Raw genomic sequence first — 20037 nt, forward strand, 5'->3', positions numbered from 1 at the left:
GTCTTTAGAATATTATTTGGCGTATGATTTTAATATCTAAATGTCGTACCGCGCACGTGACGTCTCATGAGCAACGCCCCTTGCCGCTAAGGTTGGGCAAACAGTGAGAGAGCGCTCGTAGCAACCAGCCGTTACACATGCAACAGATACAACGATATGACCGACTTTACAGCTGTTAAACTTTCACAAGAGGATGTCCAGGCGCCCATTTTACTGGTAGAACTGTGGAACAACATACCAACGTTCAGCTCAAACCATGGCTTGAGTGTCGAGGGCTCGGAAAGACGGGCCGAGTTGATAGAAAGGTAACTCGATGTTTTTCTCCTGCTCGTCGTTCATGCCGTCATCGGCCGTTTTTTTTCTGTTTGTAGTCACCGTCCAGGAATCGGTATAAATTTTCCGGCCCGCCGAACAATTTAGTCCGGTCCGGTGGCCAAATGCATTATCATTATCCAACGGCTGTATCTCCTCGCTGCATCGACCGATATGCATCAGATTTGTTGTGAGTCATGGGAGAACGCTGCCGAACGCGTTTGTGGGAATCGCCCGGTGGACGGGCGAGGAAAATGCGTGACAGCATCTGCGGTGGCGGGCGGTCGGTGGTGCGCGAACCCCGCCCGTCGGCCGGCACCGCCGCGGTGCGCGAACCCCGCCCGGCGGTGGCCAATAGGCTGGAGCGCGCCTGGCTGTGAGGGCCGATCGACGCCGCTTGCGGCTTTAACATCCTTCATATGCGGCCTATCAGCGTACCTCGAGTCGCTGTTGCGCGTTCCATAACAACAATGTTTAAAAACCATGGTTAGGAGACGTCTTAGACTTAGAAAAAGCAGTAATTTTACTGAGTAAAACCAGGGTAACTACAGCGAAAGAGTTATTAGTGCAATGGAATGTTACTGCTTCATGTCATACATCACACGTCACGACATGTTCCTACAACGAACTTGGATTAATAGTGACTCGACTCGGACTTGACTCGGATGAGTAGTGGACTCGACTCGGACTCGACTCAGATTTTTTTTTTAATGACTTGGACTTGACTCGGACTTGAACACTGGTGACTCGAATCTGGACTCGGACTCGAGGCATAGTGACTTGACTACAACACTGCTAAATATAGCAACAAAGACGCTAAATGGGCAACACTGGACTGTGTTGCCCATGAAGATATTGGAGCGTATCCCTAAAATGCCATCAGACTCACAGGATGGATAAAGGGTTTGTTTTTAGCCTTTGCTGAGCTGAAACCAAATTGTGAGATCATCTTGTTCTGGTAGAACAGCTCCCAGAGGCTTTTTAAGAAGATATGGTCCATTTCCTGAGCAATTATCTTGATGGTCAGACCTAGAGAAGAACGCCACAACAAAGCTGGTGTCTATATTTTAAAGTGATTTATTTATTTATCTTTTATCTGCTCAAACATGGAATTTGTTTTCCACACAGAAGCAAAGAGTTATGGGACCTTTCTTCCTTTCTTATAGAAGGTAGGTTTAATACCTAACCCTAACTTTAAATGAACAAGTATTGTATTTCAAATCAGAACAACGCATACACACAGCCTGCCACAAACAACCGGCATTTCCTCAACGGTTCATTTCGGCTGTGAAACTCCACTGAATTTTTACTTTCACACGATTTATGATGTTGTATTCTGTTCTATTTCTGGTCCGCTTCTTTTACTGGCTTCCGTGTTAGCTGGCTGCTGCTCATATGCCAAAATAAAATACCGATTGCTGCACTCTGTCATATGATTGGCTCAGGAACCAGGAAGTAAACACGGGCTACACTCTGAACTGAAGTAGCTCTGGGTCTAACTCTAGGTTTAAAAGGAGAAAAACTTGACTAAGACATTGTTGACTGTTTAGGGAATGTTACTTCCATCCCAGGTGACAAATGAGATTTAGGTTTAGGTTGACCTTACCTATAGCTCCTTTAAATAGAAATGATCCTTTCCTAAAGGATCTTTACTCACTTTTTCAGCAGCAGCTTTTGGGCGAGGGCGTTGCACTCCGGCCAGCGTTCTAGTCGCCGGTAGAGCGCCATGCACTTCCTCTCCCTGCTCTGCAGCTCACTGGTCAGCTTCTCTGTGGAACAACAGAGAAAACAGAAATATAAGCAACAATGACAAGAAAACAAAAGACAGATGCACATCATAACTGCTGCCGCATCCACAGATGTTAGTATTCATTTTGGTGAGAAATATTAGCTTTTCAATCGTATTTGATCCAAGAATATTTAAAGTGTCAGTTTACTGGATGTGAACCAAGAAAGAAAAGGCATCCGCCTACCTCCTAGTGGACCCCTGATCACTTCGAGGGCTTCTTCACACTTGCCCAGACGCTCCAGGATCATATAATAAAGCTGCACCTACAGTCACACAGGGAAGAACAGAACATTCAAACGAAGATCGATTTCTTTAATATGTATCAAAGCGAAAGTTAAAGAATTAAACACATTCTGGTTTAAGGGTTATGAGAAAGGTAAAAAGGGTAAAACAACATGCCCTTATGAGACGACCCAAGAGACGCTAAAATTCTTTAGGTTCCCACAGACGGCCCAAAAGGAAGGAAGTGCAGAAGTATTCATACCCTTTGAAACTAAGAGTTTGGCCTTTTCTTCTTCACTAACAGCTCCAGCTCAGCTAGGTTGGGTGGAGGATACCTGCTGACATCTAATTTTACCTCATGCTACAGACAGCAAACAGGATTTAAGTCTGGCCCAGTTACAAAGACAGGAAAGGCCTGAAATATTTCCCTCTATGTGTAATGAATCCAGATAATAAAGAGTTTCATTCCCTGAAATAACTGAGAAAATATATCAACTTCTTCACAATATTCTTACTATTTAAGACGCACCTGTAACTCAATCTGTTGTAGCTCTGGCTTTAGTTTAAAGGGTGTGAATACTTCTGACAGCACCTTGCCTGCTTCTCTGAATGTAATTTTATAAACAGTTTTTTAACCAGCTGCATCTTTCTGTAATCCTGTGTAACATTACATCTTCAGGTCAATGTTGAAGCCAACAGTTGGATAAAAGTCAAAAGAATGAGAGCGGGAGGTCAACCTCACCTCTGCTTCTGCTTCGATCTTCTCCTCCTTCACCATTTTCTCCACCATGCGCTCAGCCAGAGGCAGGAACATGGTTTGGGACAGTTTCTCATCCTTTGCCGAGATTGCCTGCATGAAAACACACTCCTCGTTAACTTTCCAGTGGAGGCAGCGGAAATGTCTTTGGGGAATTGTCATAGAAAGCCTGCCCATACCTGCATCACCAGACTCATGACAGACCAGAAGTAATATGGATTCTTGGGGACAATTTTATACAAGGCCATTCCTGCCTGCGAAGTTCCACATTCAGTCATCTTATCCAGCTCAGGACAAAAAAAAAAAAAAAAAAAAACGAAACATGCTCACAACATGCGTTTTCTCACCTGCTGCATCTTCTTGTACTCTCCCACGCGAGCGTAGGCCATGAAGAGGTGAGAGTGATACTCCTCGCTGAGAGGGACCTTCTTCACTGCCGCCTCGTACAGCTTAGTCACCAGCTCCGCTGCAAACCATGGGGTGGGCAAACTTTAAACTCACTGCCACGTCGGCTTCAGCACCAGCCAGGCAGCCAGCGGATGTCCAAGATACTTACGACGATGCATCTCCCTGTACAGGATGGTCAGGGCTTGAAGTGAGTTGTCATCAGTGGGCTCCAGGGTGGTCACCTCCTGAGCCAAAGCGAAGGCTTCGTCCTGCTTTCCCGTCCTCTGAAGGCCAATAGCCTTCAAGACCTGGATGAAGGGAGACGAATGAAAACGCAGTTGGAGAAGAGAAGTCATCAGCGTCTCTAGAGGAAGGCCCACTGTTTAGGTCGATGCTGTTCACTGAAAGCAAGGCTGTACATACGACCACCATGTGCAGCATCCTCAACTGAATGTTGTTCAAATCGCAACCCTTAAAGCTAACAAACTGCTTCCTGTTGCAGATATTTGTGAGCAATAGGAACATGAAATCCATTCTAAGAAAGTTTCTCCATTAGGATATAAATGAGTCACAGCATCAAATCCATGACAATACAACAGGGGAGTTCATTCTTTTCAAGTGTGGAGGTAACTCTGTCAGCCAGAAGAAGCAGAGGCGTATACCTGGAGGGATTCTTCCTAAAGTCATGCCGCAGGTCGTTAACAATTGTCCTTTTATACACCTTTTTTCCCCAGCAGTTGTGAAAAACATGGTACAGATAACATAAACGGTCAAACTTAAACAGAGAAGTATCATTAGAGACTTCTTTAAATGATCTGGTACAATTCCTGTTTTCAGAAAAAAAAGCCTCTTTAATGTTTGTATATTTTATGTTTGGTATTTTAGACCCAGTGAAAACCCACATGTAACCTACATTTAAAACGAGATTTCATTAATTCAGTGAGTCAAATCCACTATGGGTGAAATGTTCAAATCTAAGGGATTAGGCAAATCAAAGATTAACCAAGTCAAAAATCAAGTCAGAAATCAAAGAGAAAACTGGTTATATGATATTTGTCTTTTAGAAAATGGGCTGGGCAATAAATCAATTCAATCAGTTTGTATTTACAATTTATTAAGATTTGATTTTTGTAAAATCTGGATTTTATTTTATTTTCCATTGGGCAGCCATGAAGAGAACAGCGTGCAATGCTGTATAAATGTTTAGGAAAATATATTAAAGTATTGTGAAGAGGAACTCTTTTTTTACCATTGGACAAGACACTTCATTAATTTACTTTTTTGTTAGTTTGTAGTTACACAAATGAAGCCCATTCTTATCTCGTTGTGTAAGTCCGCTAGCAGCAAACATTTACTTCTATGTTCATTGTTTACAGCAGCAGGGCGGCCATCTTGTTTTACAGCACGTTTCACATCTTGCATTTAGTTGCACTTTGAATTCAAGTCAACTCCCAGATGAAATGCTTGACACAAAAACACAATTTAAATTTTTGTTTGTGAAATGAAAACGAGAAAAAAAAGAAGAAATTGATTAATTGGATTTGGTATAGTATAAGCTGAGATTTTATTTTAAGCCATATTGCCCAGCCCTAGAAGGGAAACAATCTGGAAAATTAACTATTTTTCAGCATGAATTACTCCTGATGATCAAAGCAAATTCCAGACTGTGTAGGAAACCTGGATGTAAGAAGCCATTTAAAAAGGAGGCTTTTAAATGGTTCTACATCTCTGCAGCCCGTATGCTGTGATTTATTATTTATTTTCCTATATCTATGTTTCCACGCCGACGTGGAGCGATACTGTATGTGCTGAGCTTCAACAATATCAACCACTAGTAAGTCAGCCATGTAACAGAGCAACGTGGACTAGAGATGCAATGATCAGATACCCGGATCTGATATGGGATGAATGACGCTGACCCATCGTTCCGCTGGTTACGTCATCATGCTGAGCACGCACAGCAGCTGGTGACGAGCACAGAGCAACGTGGAGCAAGCACCAAACCTGCCATTGGAAACCTTTAAAACCTAATACCCAACAAGTCTAACTGCAACATGCAGCATCTGCTATGTGAAAAATGCGAGGGGTGGTGATAAAGTTGGTAAATTCAACACCCTAATCCTAAATAAGCACCTCCAACAGCACCATGCTAAAGAGCACAGACCTTTGTTCAACTATGTTTATGTTAAGCTGATGCTTTCACTGACATGGCAAGGAGTGTGGTTCATTCATTTAACAGTAGTATCGGATCGGTATCGGCCGCTGCGCTCAGCTCAGGTATCGGTGTTGGATCAGAAAAAATTGAATCGGTGCATCTCTAACGCGGACTGTGTGACCATGCCAACGACGCCCTCAGCCTGTAACAGTTTACTGCAGCAGCTCCATGTTTTCACTTTCACTTCAGAAGTGGTTCTGTAATTAATACTTCCTCAGTAGGAGTCTAGACTGGAGCAAAATGACATGTTCCACATTCGCTGAAAAAATCAAAGTGGAGAGATCTTGGTTTGCCAAAGACATCTGCAGAGACTAGAGGTTGACCGTTTTGGTTCAATTAAGAGGATTTTCTGTTTGATTTTTGGACGTCACCTTTTCCTTAGAACCTTGAGTTATTTTAAAGGAGTCATCACCTGGAATTTGGACTTTTTCATGTTAAAGCTTGTGTGTTGGTATTGGGCCTAAGTTAAAACCTCCCAGAAAATCAGGAGTCTGAAAGCAACTTTTTTTGTGTGTGTGTGGGCTCTTTGTACAAACCACAAGAGGAGTGTGGTTCATTCCTACCAAGCGAGATTTTGGTCCTCCTCCTTGATTTACGTCACTGGCGGATGGACACCAACGTAAGTCACGCCCGCCTCTAACCTAATCTCCTCTGCAACTCTTTGTATGCCGTCACGTTTTGCTACGGAGTGTTTAGTTAACTTGGGACAATACCAGGCCCAGATGGCATCAAGCCTGCGCTTGGAGGAAGGGGCGGTCCCAACAGGGACTCATGTGCAGGGCACGCGGTAGTGATGGGTCGATGAGGCGTCATGAAACGTTTCGACACATTGCAACTCTGTGCCGATACTGTGCCGATACTGTGTCACTGAATACTGACACCTGCTGGACCTTAAAATCCCTACAGGCAACCTGGTTGACAGAGTTAACTGACACTGATTTGATGACCAAGCATACACAATACAATTTAAATCATTGTATGTTGCATTGTATTATTTTATATTTTCATTTGAATTAAACATATATTTGATTTTTTTTAGATACAGTCAATAAATAATGTGAAGGAGGATGCTTGTGGACTGGCTTTTTTATTTTTTTACAAATGGTTGATCGGGCGCTGTGTTTAGTTACCTGACTGATATCATCTGTTCTGAAATCGGACATGCTGAGTATGACAAAGGGAGGAAGAACTACTCAGAGTAGCAACTTTCTACTCAGTGTAGATCAGCCGTTTTTTTCTGAAACGACGCTCAGAACAAAGACGCACAGCGCAACCCGCCCAACCAAAAAGGCGTTGCAGAACCCATCCATCAGTGGTGCGCTCCGATCAGCACCTGGCGCTCACAGAGCGAGACTGTGGTACAACACCATCACACCAGAGTTGCAAAATAGTTAAAAATTAACCATTATTAACCGTTATTTTGTTTACAGTTCAGCTTGGATTTTCTTTACTGCGCAGCATAGCTCTGCTGTGCGCGCTGCTGTGCGCGAATGCACACGGGTGCAGCTTAGAGGGAACAGAAACAGTTTGGCGCGTCAGTCAGTTCGAAACAGGTGCTGTATTGGTCACGTGACTTTTCCGTAGCAATACACACATCGACACGGGTTTCGCTCTATGAGACCGACACATGCGCCGACCCATCACTAGCACGCGGTAAATGCTGTTCCTTGTCTAACTTTTTACTGGGGTTCTCTCTTCTATGCAAGCACCAAGCTTTTATTATGGCCAGCTGCAGTGTCTGTATGAGAGAGAGACGCTCACAGCAGCGCCGACACGGTAAACAAACCACAGCACCTGAACGCACGCACATGCAAACCAGATTCTAGCGCTTAACCTCGCGAGAAATAAAATGGGTATGAAAAAGGGTCAGAATGATCTCTATTTAAAACATTTTTCTCCTGAAAATGACTAAACATGAATTTAAAGACGTTTTCAGGAGGATAGTAAACATAAAACACCAGGTTATGACAGCTTTAAATATAACTGCATTGTGGTGAGTGGCTTGACGAACATTAATAAATAGACCTTTGACTCATTGAAAAATGTCTTTGTGGCCCTTTAAGAGTTATATTTGAGTACCACTGCTCCAGGGAATACACACAAACCACGTGACCAACAGTCATGCGAAATTTGAACAAACTTTTAAAATGTCACAAGTAATAAATACAAATTAGGCGTTTTTCCATCCACTGGTTTGTAGCAAATTAACCAGACCAGGCAAAGCCTTATTTCATCAGAAGCTGATGTTACGCATGGCTGTAATAAACAGGAAGTAGAGGTTGCAAACTAGCCTGGACCACACATCTGAGAAAAAAGGAGAGAGGTTTTCAGGAACGTGTCGCTTTCGAGCAAGTTGTAATTGCTGCGTCACACAGCTACTATTGCCTGCTGTCTAGAGATGTAGAGAAAGAAATGCAATTCTATGTGCATTGTGGGAATATCCAGGAAAACGTGGACAGCAGAACCAGCTGACCAGTCATGTGAGGTAAATATTTGCTACATCAACTTATTCAGCAAATGTGTTTCCATCTCCCGTTTTGAGCTTTATAGAGGATATATGACAAAATTCCCTTTTCATCCATTAAATGCATTTTGTTGTGTACTTGGAGTCTCTCTAAGTGCAGAAAACTTGGATGTAGTCTGTCCAGGTACTGCATAGATATCTTTAGATTCTCTTTTTTTACCTGTAACTCAATCTGTTGTAGCTCTGGCTTTAGTTTAAAGGGTGTGAATACTTTTGACAGCACCTTGCCTGCTTCTCTTAATGTAATTTTTTAAACAGTTTTTTAAACAGCTGCATCTTTCTGTAATCCTGTGCAACATTAAATCTTCAGGTCAATGTTGACGCCAAGGCCACCACAGACGTCTGATCTTCAGGTACATGATGCAGTTGGATAAAAGTCAAAAGAATGAGAGCGGGAGGTCAACCTCACCTCTGCTTCTGCTTCAATCTTCTCCTCCTTCACCATTTTCTCCACCATGCGCTCAGCCAGAGGCAGGAACGTGGTTTGGGACAGTTTCTCATCCAGGTACTATATACATATCTTAAGGCACTTTTTGGGTCATAATATTTTAACCTGTTCAGTTTTTTCTATTACATTTTTCGAACAATTATATCACAGTATTCGCTGTGGAGCTGCTAAGCCTATATTCCCATTGCTGAGTACATTTCATTTAAGTATTTAACCATTTTATTTTTTTAACCAGAATCTTAAACTTCCAGAGTGAAATCAGTCAAATATGACCCATGGTGTGACGGCAAAGTTGGTTTATTTAATCCTAGAAGAACATCTGTATCGGACCAATATCGATACTGGATCAGGTTGGACCAATCTCTGGCCCTTCTTCTGGAAAGCTATCAGTCTCTACGTAGTTTGAGGAATTTCCACCCACTCTTCTTTCCATTGCTTCAGCTCGTTGAGGTTTGTGTGCGTCTGTCATACCCCATTTCCCTTAGGATCCAACAACAGCAATTCAACACAAGTGAGGTCTGGACGTTGACTGGGCCATCACAGTCTGAGTCTTGGCCTCTTTTGCAGCCGTTCTGTGGCCGATCCGTTACTGTGTTTGCTATTGCTGCCTTATTGATACTCAAAGATCAACATTTACCGTGTCAGCCTTCTCTGAACAGTCTCCACCCACTACGGGGAACACCGGCAGCTGTATTTTAAATGTTGTCCACTTGTCCATCATCTTCCTCATTGTAAACTGCTGGACTTCCAGTAGTTTGGAAATGACCCTATAGCCCTGCCCTGATGGATTAGCTGCAGCAGTTGGTACTTTAGGGCCACTGCTTTTTTTCCTTCTTGACATTTTATTCAAACAGAACTACAGGCTAGTTGACAGCCAGAATATCTGCTTTTACACTGCTGGCTACACCTTCTGATTATCAAGAGGTGATGTGAGACCACTTGATTAAAGAAAAATATTTCCCTTTACAGTCCCACAGAGGCAACATTCGTCCTTGTGTTTAACCCATTCCTTAGGGTGCAGTGAGAGTGGTCAAGGGCCTTGCTCAGGGACTCGGAGTGAAAGAGTTTCGAACCAGCAACTTTTGCGGCCTCTCCAACACGTCAACTGCTGGCTCCCTAACCACTAGGCCAGTAAGTTTTTAGTTTTTCCCCTCTTCCCTCCTCTGGAAGCAGCAAGGCTATGGCTTAGATCTTTTTGTTTGTGACTGGAAACTTTCCTTTCTACCAAAGATTTGCCATAAAAACATTAGAAGCTGATGTGTTCTCTGGGCGGCGATTTGGTCACTCACCTTGGCACAGTGCAGATCCTTATGTTTCTTCAGCAGTTTATCTGCCTGCTGTATTGCCATCTTATTGTTGCCATTATCAAGGTAATCTGAGGAAACACAATAACAGCTCTGTTAGAGTCACTCAGATTCAGAAGAATTTTTATTTATCCCAGCAGGAAAATCGGCTGTGGGCAGTCCCTTAGGTGCAAATGCCGATGCTTGATCTGTAGTCCTGAATAATTAAGGATTGGCTTTTTAAGATTTTGTTTTTTGGGCTGGACAAAAGCAAAAGACGTTCTGATCCTAGGAAGACTTTAGGGTCTTCTTGTGGAAGGTTTCACTGCAAATGAAAGAGAACTGGAAATTTTCACCAAATTGAAAACATATTTTAAGTGCAGCCCTGACTATTTTATGATGTTGCTTAGATACAGAACAAACAAACCCTGAATTCAAACACAACCCTTTATTTACCTTTACCTTTTTACTAAAACTTCTAGCTTTTAAAAAAGAAAAAAAGAACGTGTGCTCACTGAACTCTTTGAAGGGGGCGGGGCTTGGTTCCTGGGTCTGCGTTTGTGATTGGTTGGGAGGATGTAATGACTAATATTAACCCACATGGCTAGAATGCAAAAGAAAGGAAAACTGTTATTCTATTGAACTTTTTATTTACCCTGTTTTTTCTTTCATCGATATACGTCTATCAATCGATGTATATTGTTATTGAATTATCATCCAGCCCTACTGTGCACTGCCAGTCAGCTGGTTGAAAAGAAGCCCTCCTACACGGAAAATTCAGCTGTTTGGAAATACTGCCTGTCGTGAAACACAAAGCGTCATGGTCGTGTGGCCACCCTCCTCCTAATTAGGTAACCCTGTTTTAAAACTAGTGTTGACAAGCTATGAGCACCATATCTGACCAAGTATACCCAACTGCAGCCACGGACACTCCAAACTACACCCCTGTCCAACAAAACATGCCCATTTGTGTTAGGGGACAGGGCTAGATCCTTCTCCATCCGACCGCAGGTTGGCTACCTCAGACTAATAACCCCCAGCAAAACACAATAAACACTACAACTAAATTTAGTGGTAATTCTTGATTTTTCTTTTAATTAGGGATGTACAATATATCAGCATTAACATCGGTATCGGCCAATGTTAGTCAATTTGTTAACATAGCAGAGATATATATAAAAAAAAAAGCCGTGTGTAAGTCTAGACTATAAACCACATTCAAAACTTCAGTTAGCATAGTTTTTTTAGTCAGTACAAAATTTGATCCTCACAGAAACACATACACACATCGGTAAATGTCGGTTATAACAGTAATATTAATATTGGCCCAAATTTTTTTACATCTGTGAACTGATAATCTATATATTAATAAGACAATACATGTACTACATCTTTAATACCTGATATGTGAATATTTGAGCATCAGTGTTAAGAGTAGTTGCTTTTCCACTTTGAATAAAATAATTTTTATTCAAATTTTATTTCTACGTTTTCAATTAAATGGGATTTCTACCAAAGGTCATCGTAGGAGCCCCTGCCTAGTGCACACCACATACTTTGGGATGCATTTGCACAGAGATGACAAAAATAAGCAATTTAAATAATTCGCCTAGATTCTAAAAAAGAAAAAAGAAAAAAAGACTTAACATAAAACCCCAAGCTACAGGTCTCCCTCTGAATATAGTGGTGTGCTGCGGATGCAGAGCCGCTAACCGTTGGATCACCCCCCCCCTTTCCTTCCCTTCCAGGACAGCTGGTTGCCAAAATTAACTGTGGCCGGCCAGTATGCTGCAATTATGTCACGTCTATTTTCCCTGGTCAAGCCGTTGTCATAGAGGAGGCAATACTGCCGAAAAACGCAAAAGCAGTTGGTTGAACTCCGACAACACATTAGGATGCGGTTCTTAAGTAGCTCAGAGAGACCGGAGCTAGTCAGACAATATTTTTTATTCCCTCTAAGCAGCGGCTTCCAGCTTCAAACATAACATCCAGGGGTGCATTTGATTTAGTTCTAAATAACTAACAGCCCAGATTGATGCTAGAGTTTGGGTTAACACTGCAGGACTACTGCACAACATAAAATATTTTGAAACACCGCGATGTAGGAAAAGAAATGTGGAATTCTGCAGAACTGCAACAGGTTAACTGATCTAACTCTGAGCTTTTCCGTCTGATGGGTCTTTGGTGCCGTGAATGCCGTACTCTAGCATCATCTTAAACAGCTACCTGATATACCAACACAGTGGCACTGCATGAGGTTGGGTCTATTCAACCTCAGGCATAAAATCAGGCTGCTGATTTCTTTCTGCCCGTTTCCACGATGGTATCGGGTACAAAGAGAGTTCTGATTGAGACATCCCTAGTCTGAAATCATACTACTTTAGCGGAACAACTTCTCTCTGACAGAGCGATGGGACTGTCTTCCCCTCGTCCCTTAGCTGTTGGACCGCAGAGAGGATGAAGGTTAGGGATGTACTGCCGAATGGGCGGTGAGGCTCGCTGATGGGATGCCTCTCAGTACAAGCCTGCCAATATTTTCTGCAGCAGTTCCTCAACAAACATCACTGGAACTCAGAAATGATCCTGATGGAACCCACCAACTGGACCACATGGTTTATACAGCATTCCAGTCACAAATGCTCGCTTATGTCATTCGTAGCCCGATTCTCCTCTGGTTGACTCTCATCTTGATTAAATAACGATCTACAGCAACCAAACAAAACAAAAGGCAAACCGACCATGAGATGTTGTCCTCTAGGTGTCAAACTACTACTGAAGTAAGTTGGATTTTTACAGAAAAGGCATCCTTATGTAGCTTTAACAAAAGTCCCCCGGACAACACTTGGGAGGCTGCTAACTGAAATCCTCCCAGGGATGCAATTTCTACCAACACCCAGTGGCTAAATTAAAAAAGAAAAAAACAATCAGGTAAAGTTTCTCTGAGATTTGCTGACATAAACCCTACGCGCATCTGGTCAAAACGCTGCTTGGCGGCTGGAGTCGAGCTCTGACAGCTCCACACCAGCTAGCCACATGCTACCAAGCATTGTCCTTAACTGTTGTGATGCTAATGCTAACCAAAAGCTAACGATGCAACAGCCCCTTTCAAACATTCGAGTCGCCGCGTTACACCGGAGGCAGTAACCAAAGCACCTTCTACAAAGTGCGACTCTTCTTTAACTTTATCTGCAACGTGCTCGCTGACTGACAGGCTGGCTACCCTGACACATTAGCCAGCTGAGCTAGCTGTCAAACAGCGACTGTTAGCAAAAGGAGAGACCTCGCGACTTTGACAGGGAGCTAACTCCACACGGGGAAATCCTCCAGAGCCGTAAAGTGCTTCAGACACAACTAGTAACCAGAGAAGTATTTAAACACGGAGGGTGCAAGATTTGGCAGAGGCGCCCGCCGCTGCAGCGGTGCTCTTCCCCGACTTTAGCGTCAGACCGGGTAAGGTGCACTGTCATTGGACGCTGTGTGCAGCAGAGTCCGCGGCTGGAGCTTGAGGGGCCGCACCGCTGCACCCAAACCCCAACAGCCTTCACGGGAAGCATATACTCCGCTAGAAAACACGGCCGTGCCCTCCAAAGCTTTCCTCGCGTATAAATGTGGATATTCTCATTGATATCCTACCATAAATAGGTCTGAGTCTCCTGTCGTTGGGGTCTTGCACATGGCCTCTCGCCGCCATGGTGGAGTTTACCTGCTGTGTAGATGTCCGCGCATGCGTACTTCGGCCTGTATCCTGAGCGATTAAAGGATTTTTTTTTTCTGCTGAAATCACAGTAGTATGAGGGTATGGAAACCCGTTACTGTCACTAAACGAACAAAAGGAGCAAAGGTTAAAACAATATTAACAGAAATAGGAAACGTTAATACACTTTCCAAAAAAGTAAAAAAAACAAAACAACTGGACTTTTTCCTAAGGTTTGAAGACGTTTTGCTATCTATCCCGGAAGCTTTCTTTCAAAAAGCACTTTTGAAATGAGAAAGATTCCGGGATAGGAAGCGAAACGTCTTCAAACTTTGGGAAAAGGTCCAGTTGTTTTGTTTTTAATTTTATTGGAATGACCATGACCTGGATGACAGAGAATCTTCACCAGTTAATACACTTCCTGAGTCTTTGCATTAAAAGGTTTATGATACATTGCTATGGTTGCATGACACTCTAAGTTAGTCAAAGCTTTGAGAAACGTTCTAATAATCTATTATTATAAAAAAATTCACCTGTCATAATTAAAAAAAACTATTTAGGAGACAGAAATTGAGCAATTGATTAAAATATTCCTCTTTTAAATAACAAAAAATATGAATCAACAAAATCAATTTAAAAATATGTTTTAAATACATATCAGTTAAGAGGTGAGTGAAAATGTAGATATTTCTATTCCTTCCTTGCAGAACTATTATAACAGAATTATCATATTGCAGTACTTTTCCACAATGAATGGCCTGTTTAAGCTCACAACACAGCATCTGCACATTATCAGTCTGGGTCTGCTCCACTGAGCTATATTATACACTGGAGTGCTACTCACCGTCTGTTTGAACGAGTCGCTTTGAAGCCACCAGCCGCCATATTGGTACTCCCTATTTCCCCCCAGTAACCAGGGAATATGTGCGCTACAGCATCGAATAATGAGGATTTTCTCATGTTCAGGGGGGGGCTTAAAACTTTTAAAATGTCAAATGCCATATACTTTTATGTTATGTTCTAAAAATATCAAGTACTGAGAAAGTCATGTGCTGAAATATTTTGCATTTTATTCATTATATATATATATGTTTAACATTTATAAATATATAAATAACAATATACAAAAACATATATTTACATATGTGTATACATATATATACATATATACATATACACATACTTATATATACATATATATATATTTAATATGAATAACATGTAAAATATTTCAGCACCTAATTTCCTAGTAGTTGATAGTGTTAGTACATCCACTGACTGTAGAATTACCTGTGAAACGTTTTCACTCAGCCAGAAAACTGCTTGTTATTGCAAGCAAGTCCTATGGGATTCTGTGAGAGTAGGGAGTAGCAAGATGGCGGCCAGTGACTTCAGTTTTTCGGCAAAATCAGCACTCCAGTGTATTATACAGCTCAGTGGTCTGCTCCCACCGAATCCGTTTGGGGAAAGGAGTTACATTCAGCAGAACTCTCTGAGCTGATTGGGCGAAGTGACACCTAGTGCCCGCCTACCAAAGGATGGTTTTTAACCAATCACTGTCTCAAATTAAAACACAAGCAGCAGAGTGAAGGCACCACTTGCTGTTCTTCTTTCAAAGAAGAAATCTTGGATTCTGACAAAACAGATGTGACAGCAGCAGCTACGCATGCGTCCTCCTGCACCGCCATGTTTGTGTTGGTCCAGCTGTGGGCTCATCAACTCTTGCTTTTGTCTCACCAGTATGTCCCGCCTTAAACCATAATACTGCAACATGATTGGCCCGAACCGTTTTTTGGTACGGACACAAACGGTTGAAGCCGGAGCCGTACAAGATGGATACTTGTGTGTTTGTGAACGCACAAATACCGCGAGAATTCATCTCGCAGGCAAGGTTAAACCCATGTGCACTTGAGCTTAAAGCCATGAATTGATGGACAAACATTCTCTTTTAGGTGTTGCTGGCATGGATTCACAGTCGCCTCAGTTATGGAAAATCCATGAGGTCCCGAAGCAACAACACAGCCCAGACCATCACACCAACAGCAAGTGTTACTGTTAGTATGATCCACATTTTCCTGTCAGTTCAGTGAATGTTGTCCCAAAGGTCTTGGGTATCATTAAGATATTTATTTACCCAACAAGTGAGGTCTTTGTGTTGTTTATGACTGCAATGGGTTTACCATAGAACTCACCTACAGATGTCCCCCCCGGCAGTAATCAGGGTGGCAACTGGAATTTAACCAAAATTGTAATTAATTGCAGTCATTGCATGATTTAACACAGGGGCAATTACTTATTCCAAATAGGCCATGCTGGTTTGGAAACCTTTCCCCCCCCTTAAAGGGACCTAGTCAAGTATGTTGACCATAAAAAACACACTTAAAACACATATTCATCTTAATATAAAACAACATACACCAAGCGTTTGTCTTGATATAGTTTACTTACTTTTAGAGCCTGAAAAGAACTTTGCCCCAGGCGCGATCAGCAGACCTAAACATTGTTGCGCCATCTGCCAGCAGTACCACAGATCTATCAGCTCGGTGTGGTCAAAGACCAACCCGGTCTATAGGGTTAGGGTTACGTCTGTGAACATCAATTCTCAGCTCTTGCTGCAGATTCCTAATTGCAATGAAGTCATGCCTTTGTCCCGGCCATGTGAAGACATCCATGTGCTTTGATCTAGCTCCACCCATTCCTTCCCTTCTGAAGAAAAACATTCCTACAGCACGATGGTGCCGCCGCCATGATTGACTGTGGGAATAGCATGCTGAGCCTGTTGTTCAGCGTTAGTTCTCTGCCACACGTTTGCATAAAGGCCCAACTTCTGTGCCATTTTGGGGTACAATTATGAGCATTTTCATCCTTATGCTCCCCTCTGTGGTGTAGTGGATAAAGTCAGACTTTAACTCAGGCGACCCAGGTTCAAATCCCTCTTGCATCAGGAAGGGCATCCAACATAACAAAAACAAGAAATCTGTGACGTTAGTTTGTAAGTTGTAATAACTTTGTGAGGTGAGACATAAGTAAAGGAGCAGTCAAAAGGACTCTTTCTTATTTTAGTTGTAGCAAAAAGGACCTTTAATGCTCCTTTTCACCAAAGGCCTGAGGGCAAGACTACTACTAGTTGTCATGTCAAAAGATTTTCCAATCCAAGTTGTGCTTCTCTGATAAAAACTCTTCTTTCTCTCCTGTCATTTCAGGAGGACGGTCATATCTTTGATTGCTTTTGTGCCACTCTCTCCATTTCTAGACGATGGGTTGAACAGAGGTGTGATGTGTTCAAATCTCTGGGTGACGTTTTGTAAGCTAAGCCTGCTGTCCGCTGTGCTCCCTGGTCTTCATCATGCGGTTTGTTCACCAACAAACCTGAGGCCATCACAGCACCGCTGGATTCCTGCTCCGATTAAATGACACACTGGTGGACTCCGTTGACTAATTGGTTGGACTGGATATTTCATCAGATAATAAATACGTAAAAAAAACTTAAGGGGTATTAACAACTTTGCAAGGTAACACAGTTCTACTGTCATTAATCATATGCCACTCGTGTCTCTTACTTTTACCTTTTTATAGGTATAACTGATTTTTTTATTTGAGCATTTGTTTTCCTTTTGATTATATTATACAATATTTCCCTTAACAGAAAAACACAATGAGTAACCACTTTCACAAAGACAATGACTAGCAACCACAGTTTTCTTCCATTTGTGACATTATTCTAGTTAAAATGTTGTCCTTCCATTCACAAGATATTTAGAAATGCATAAAAATGTCATTTGATTAATGGTTTTGCCGTTATTGTCTCCATTTCCTCATGTTCTGCACTATAATGATCTATCTGTAGTAAATAGACACAAATGCAATTGGCAGCTTTGTATTGGCCTAACGTGTGGTGATCGTGTGTTAACTCTGTCAGTTTGATTTCACCTAGTGAGTAAGAATCAGGAATCTTTTATTATCATATTTTACCATGGTGAACTTACCTTTGAGGCAGACACTGGCTTAAGATACACACAAAAATACAACACACATATATATATGTCAGACTTAGTATTTACATTTTTTCTCCACACAGAGTATGCAAGTTCGTAGATCCTGTAGACACCACCCCACAATCCCTGTTCTCACCACCCATGTTAAATCCTTCCTTTCCTGCACTGTGTAGCTCACATACCATTTAGTTATGCTGAGACATAACACACTTTCTGTGGTAGCTCTACAGACGTTTATTTAGCAATTTTGTGGAAAGACCAGACCTTTTCAGTTTCCTGAGGAAGAAGAGTCGATGTTGAGCCTTCTTCACCAGGAGAGGTCAGAGGAGATGCGAATGTCAAGGAAGCTAATGCTGTCCACACGCTCCACCACCTCCCGTTGTATGCAGAGAGGAGTGTGTTCAGTCCTCCTGGACCTCCTGTACTCTATTATTCCCTCCTTGGTCTTACTGGTGTTCAGGATCAGGTTGTTCCTGGAGCATCACTGTGTGAGATTGCTTACCTCATCCCTGTAGTGGGACTCATCATTGTTGGAGATGAGACCCACCACAGTGGTGTCATCTGCAAACCTCAGCACGGTGTTTGTGGGGTGGACAGCAGAGCAGTCGTGTGAGAAGAGGATGAAGAGAGCGGGGCTGAGGACACAGCCCTGGGGCATGCCAGTGTTGAGGATCAGTGGAGCAGATGTGTGTTCCCCTATTCTCACCACCTGGGGTCTGTCGGTGAGGAAGTCACTGATCCAGGAGCAGAGTGATGTGGGTAATCCCATGTTGTGGAGCTTCAGAGCCAGCATGTCTGAGAGCACGGTGTTGAAGGCTGAGCTGAAGTCCATGAAGAGCATCCTAGCATAGGTGTTGGGATGCCAGATAAGTCAGAGCTGAGTGAAGTGCTAACGATACAACATCCTCCATGGAGTGATTCTTCCTGTAGGCCAGGGGTCACCAACCATTTTGAAACGGAGAGCTACTTCATTGATGTTTCATACGAAGGGCAACTAATACTGGCCTGTGAACTAGAATAGTCAGAGTTCACCTTAACTTTATGTAAAACACAAATCTTTCATGTTTTGTTATAAGATAGTAATTTTTAAATCTATATAAATGCAAGTGTGATTAAACAGGAAGTGAAACGGAATAAAATAAAGTTTTAGATGCAGCTCAAAAGTGGATTATACTTTTTTTTTTTTTTTAGAAGCTTGTGGGTGCAACATGTGGTCCTCGGGGGCTACTTGGTGCCCGCGGGCATCATGTTGGTGACCCCTGCTGTAGACGAACTGCAGGCTGTTGAGGCCATTAGGGAGGGTGTCCTTTATGTGTTGCAGGCACTGAGCTATATAATACACTGGAGTGCTGATTTTGCTGAAAAACTGAAGTCACTGGCCGCCATCTTGCTACTCCCTACTCTCAGAATCCCATAGGATTCGGTTGCAACAACAAAGCAGTTTTCTGGCTGTGTGAAATCGTTTCATGGGTAATTCTACAGTCAGTGGATGTACTAACACTATCAACTACTAGGAAATTATGTGCTGAAATATTTTATGTTATTCATATTAAATATACAGTATATGTAAATATAAGTATATGTATATATATGTATACATACATGTAAATATGTTTTTGTATATTGTTATTTGTTATATATATATATATATATTTAAATAAATAAAATGCTAAATATTTCAGCACAACTTTCTCAGAACTTGATAGTTTTAGTACATAACATAAAAGTATATGGCATTTGACATTTTAAAAGTCTTAAACCTCCCTGAACATGAGAAAATCCTCGTCGTTCGATGCTGTAGCGCACGTTTTCCCTAGTTACTGGGGGGAAATAGGGAGTACCAATATGGCGGCTGATGGCTTCAAAGCGACTCGTTCTAACAGCGGGCTTTTAGCACTCTAGTGTATAATATAGCTCAGTGGTTGCAGGAGGATCCTCTCAAAGCACTTCCTGATGATGGGGGTCAGAGCAACAATCAGTGAGGCAAGTGATGGTTGTTTTTTTGGGGACGATGACAGATGATTTCAGGCAGTCAGGACCATGGAGAGCTGCAGGGAGAGGCTGAAGATGTCTAGAAAGACCCCTGCTAGCTGGTCAGCACACGGTTTTAGCATCCGACCTGACACCACGTCTGGACCTGCAGTCTTGTTGCTACTGATCTTCCTAAAGGTGGAGGTCACTCCACCCGCAGCTGCTGGATGGGGGCTGTAGCTGCACATCTGGCTGAGGAAGATGTTCAAAGCTGCCCACCCATGGTTTCTGGTTAGGAAACACTTGTGTTTGTGGGTGGGATAGCATCAGTGCATAAAGAAAGACGATCACTGATGCTGTCCTACCACAAAGACAATTGTAAAAGCAAAAGAAAATGACAAAGCACACCTAGTAAAAAGGGTGGTCATCATGTGAAGGAG

At 42.4% G+C, this 20037-nt stretch overlaps 1 protein-coding gene across 2 annotated transcripts in view; it reads right to left on the reverse strand.

Annotated features, from left to right (window-relative positions):
• The window catches only part of naa25 (N-alpha-acetyltransferase 25, NatB auxiliary subunit), a 29675-nt gene extending 15996 nt beyond the window's left edge, over positions 1–13679 (reverse strand). The window contains exons 1-8 of one of the 2 annotated variants that reach the window (XM_012852162.3): positions 13571–13679; positions 9944–10029; positions 3637–3775; positions 3428–3546; positions 3260–3334; positions 3066–3173; positions 2286–2364; positions 1970–2081 (exon numbers count right to left, since the gene is read on the reverse strand). In XM_012852162.3, coding sequence (XP_012707616.1) covers positions 1970–2081; positions 2286–2364; positions 3066–3173; positions 3260–3334; positions 3428–3546; positions 3637–3775; positions 9944–10029; positions 13571–13628 — 776 coding nt within the window. In that variant the 5' untranslated portion in view covers positions 13629–13679. The remainder of the gene's footprint in view (positions 1–1969; positions 2082–2285; positions 2365–3065; positions 3174–3259; positions 3335–3427; positions 3547–3636; positions 3776–9943; positions 10030–13570) is intronic. The other variant, XM_021310379.2, reaches the window with a different exon arrangement.
• Between the last annotated feature and the right edge of the window lie 6358 nt (positions 13680–20037).

Source organism: Fundulus heteroclitus, chromosome 8 (assembly GCF_011125445.2).
Source record: "Fundulus heteroclitus isolate FHET01 chromosome 8, MU-UCD_Fhet_4.1, whole genome shotgun sequence".
Lineage (NCBI taxonomy): Eukaryota > Metazoa > Chordata > Actinopteri > Cyprinodontiformes > Fundulidae > Fundulus > Fundulus heteroclitus.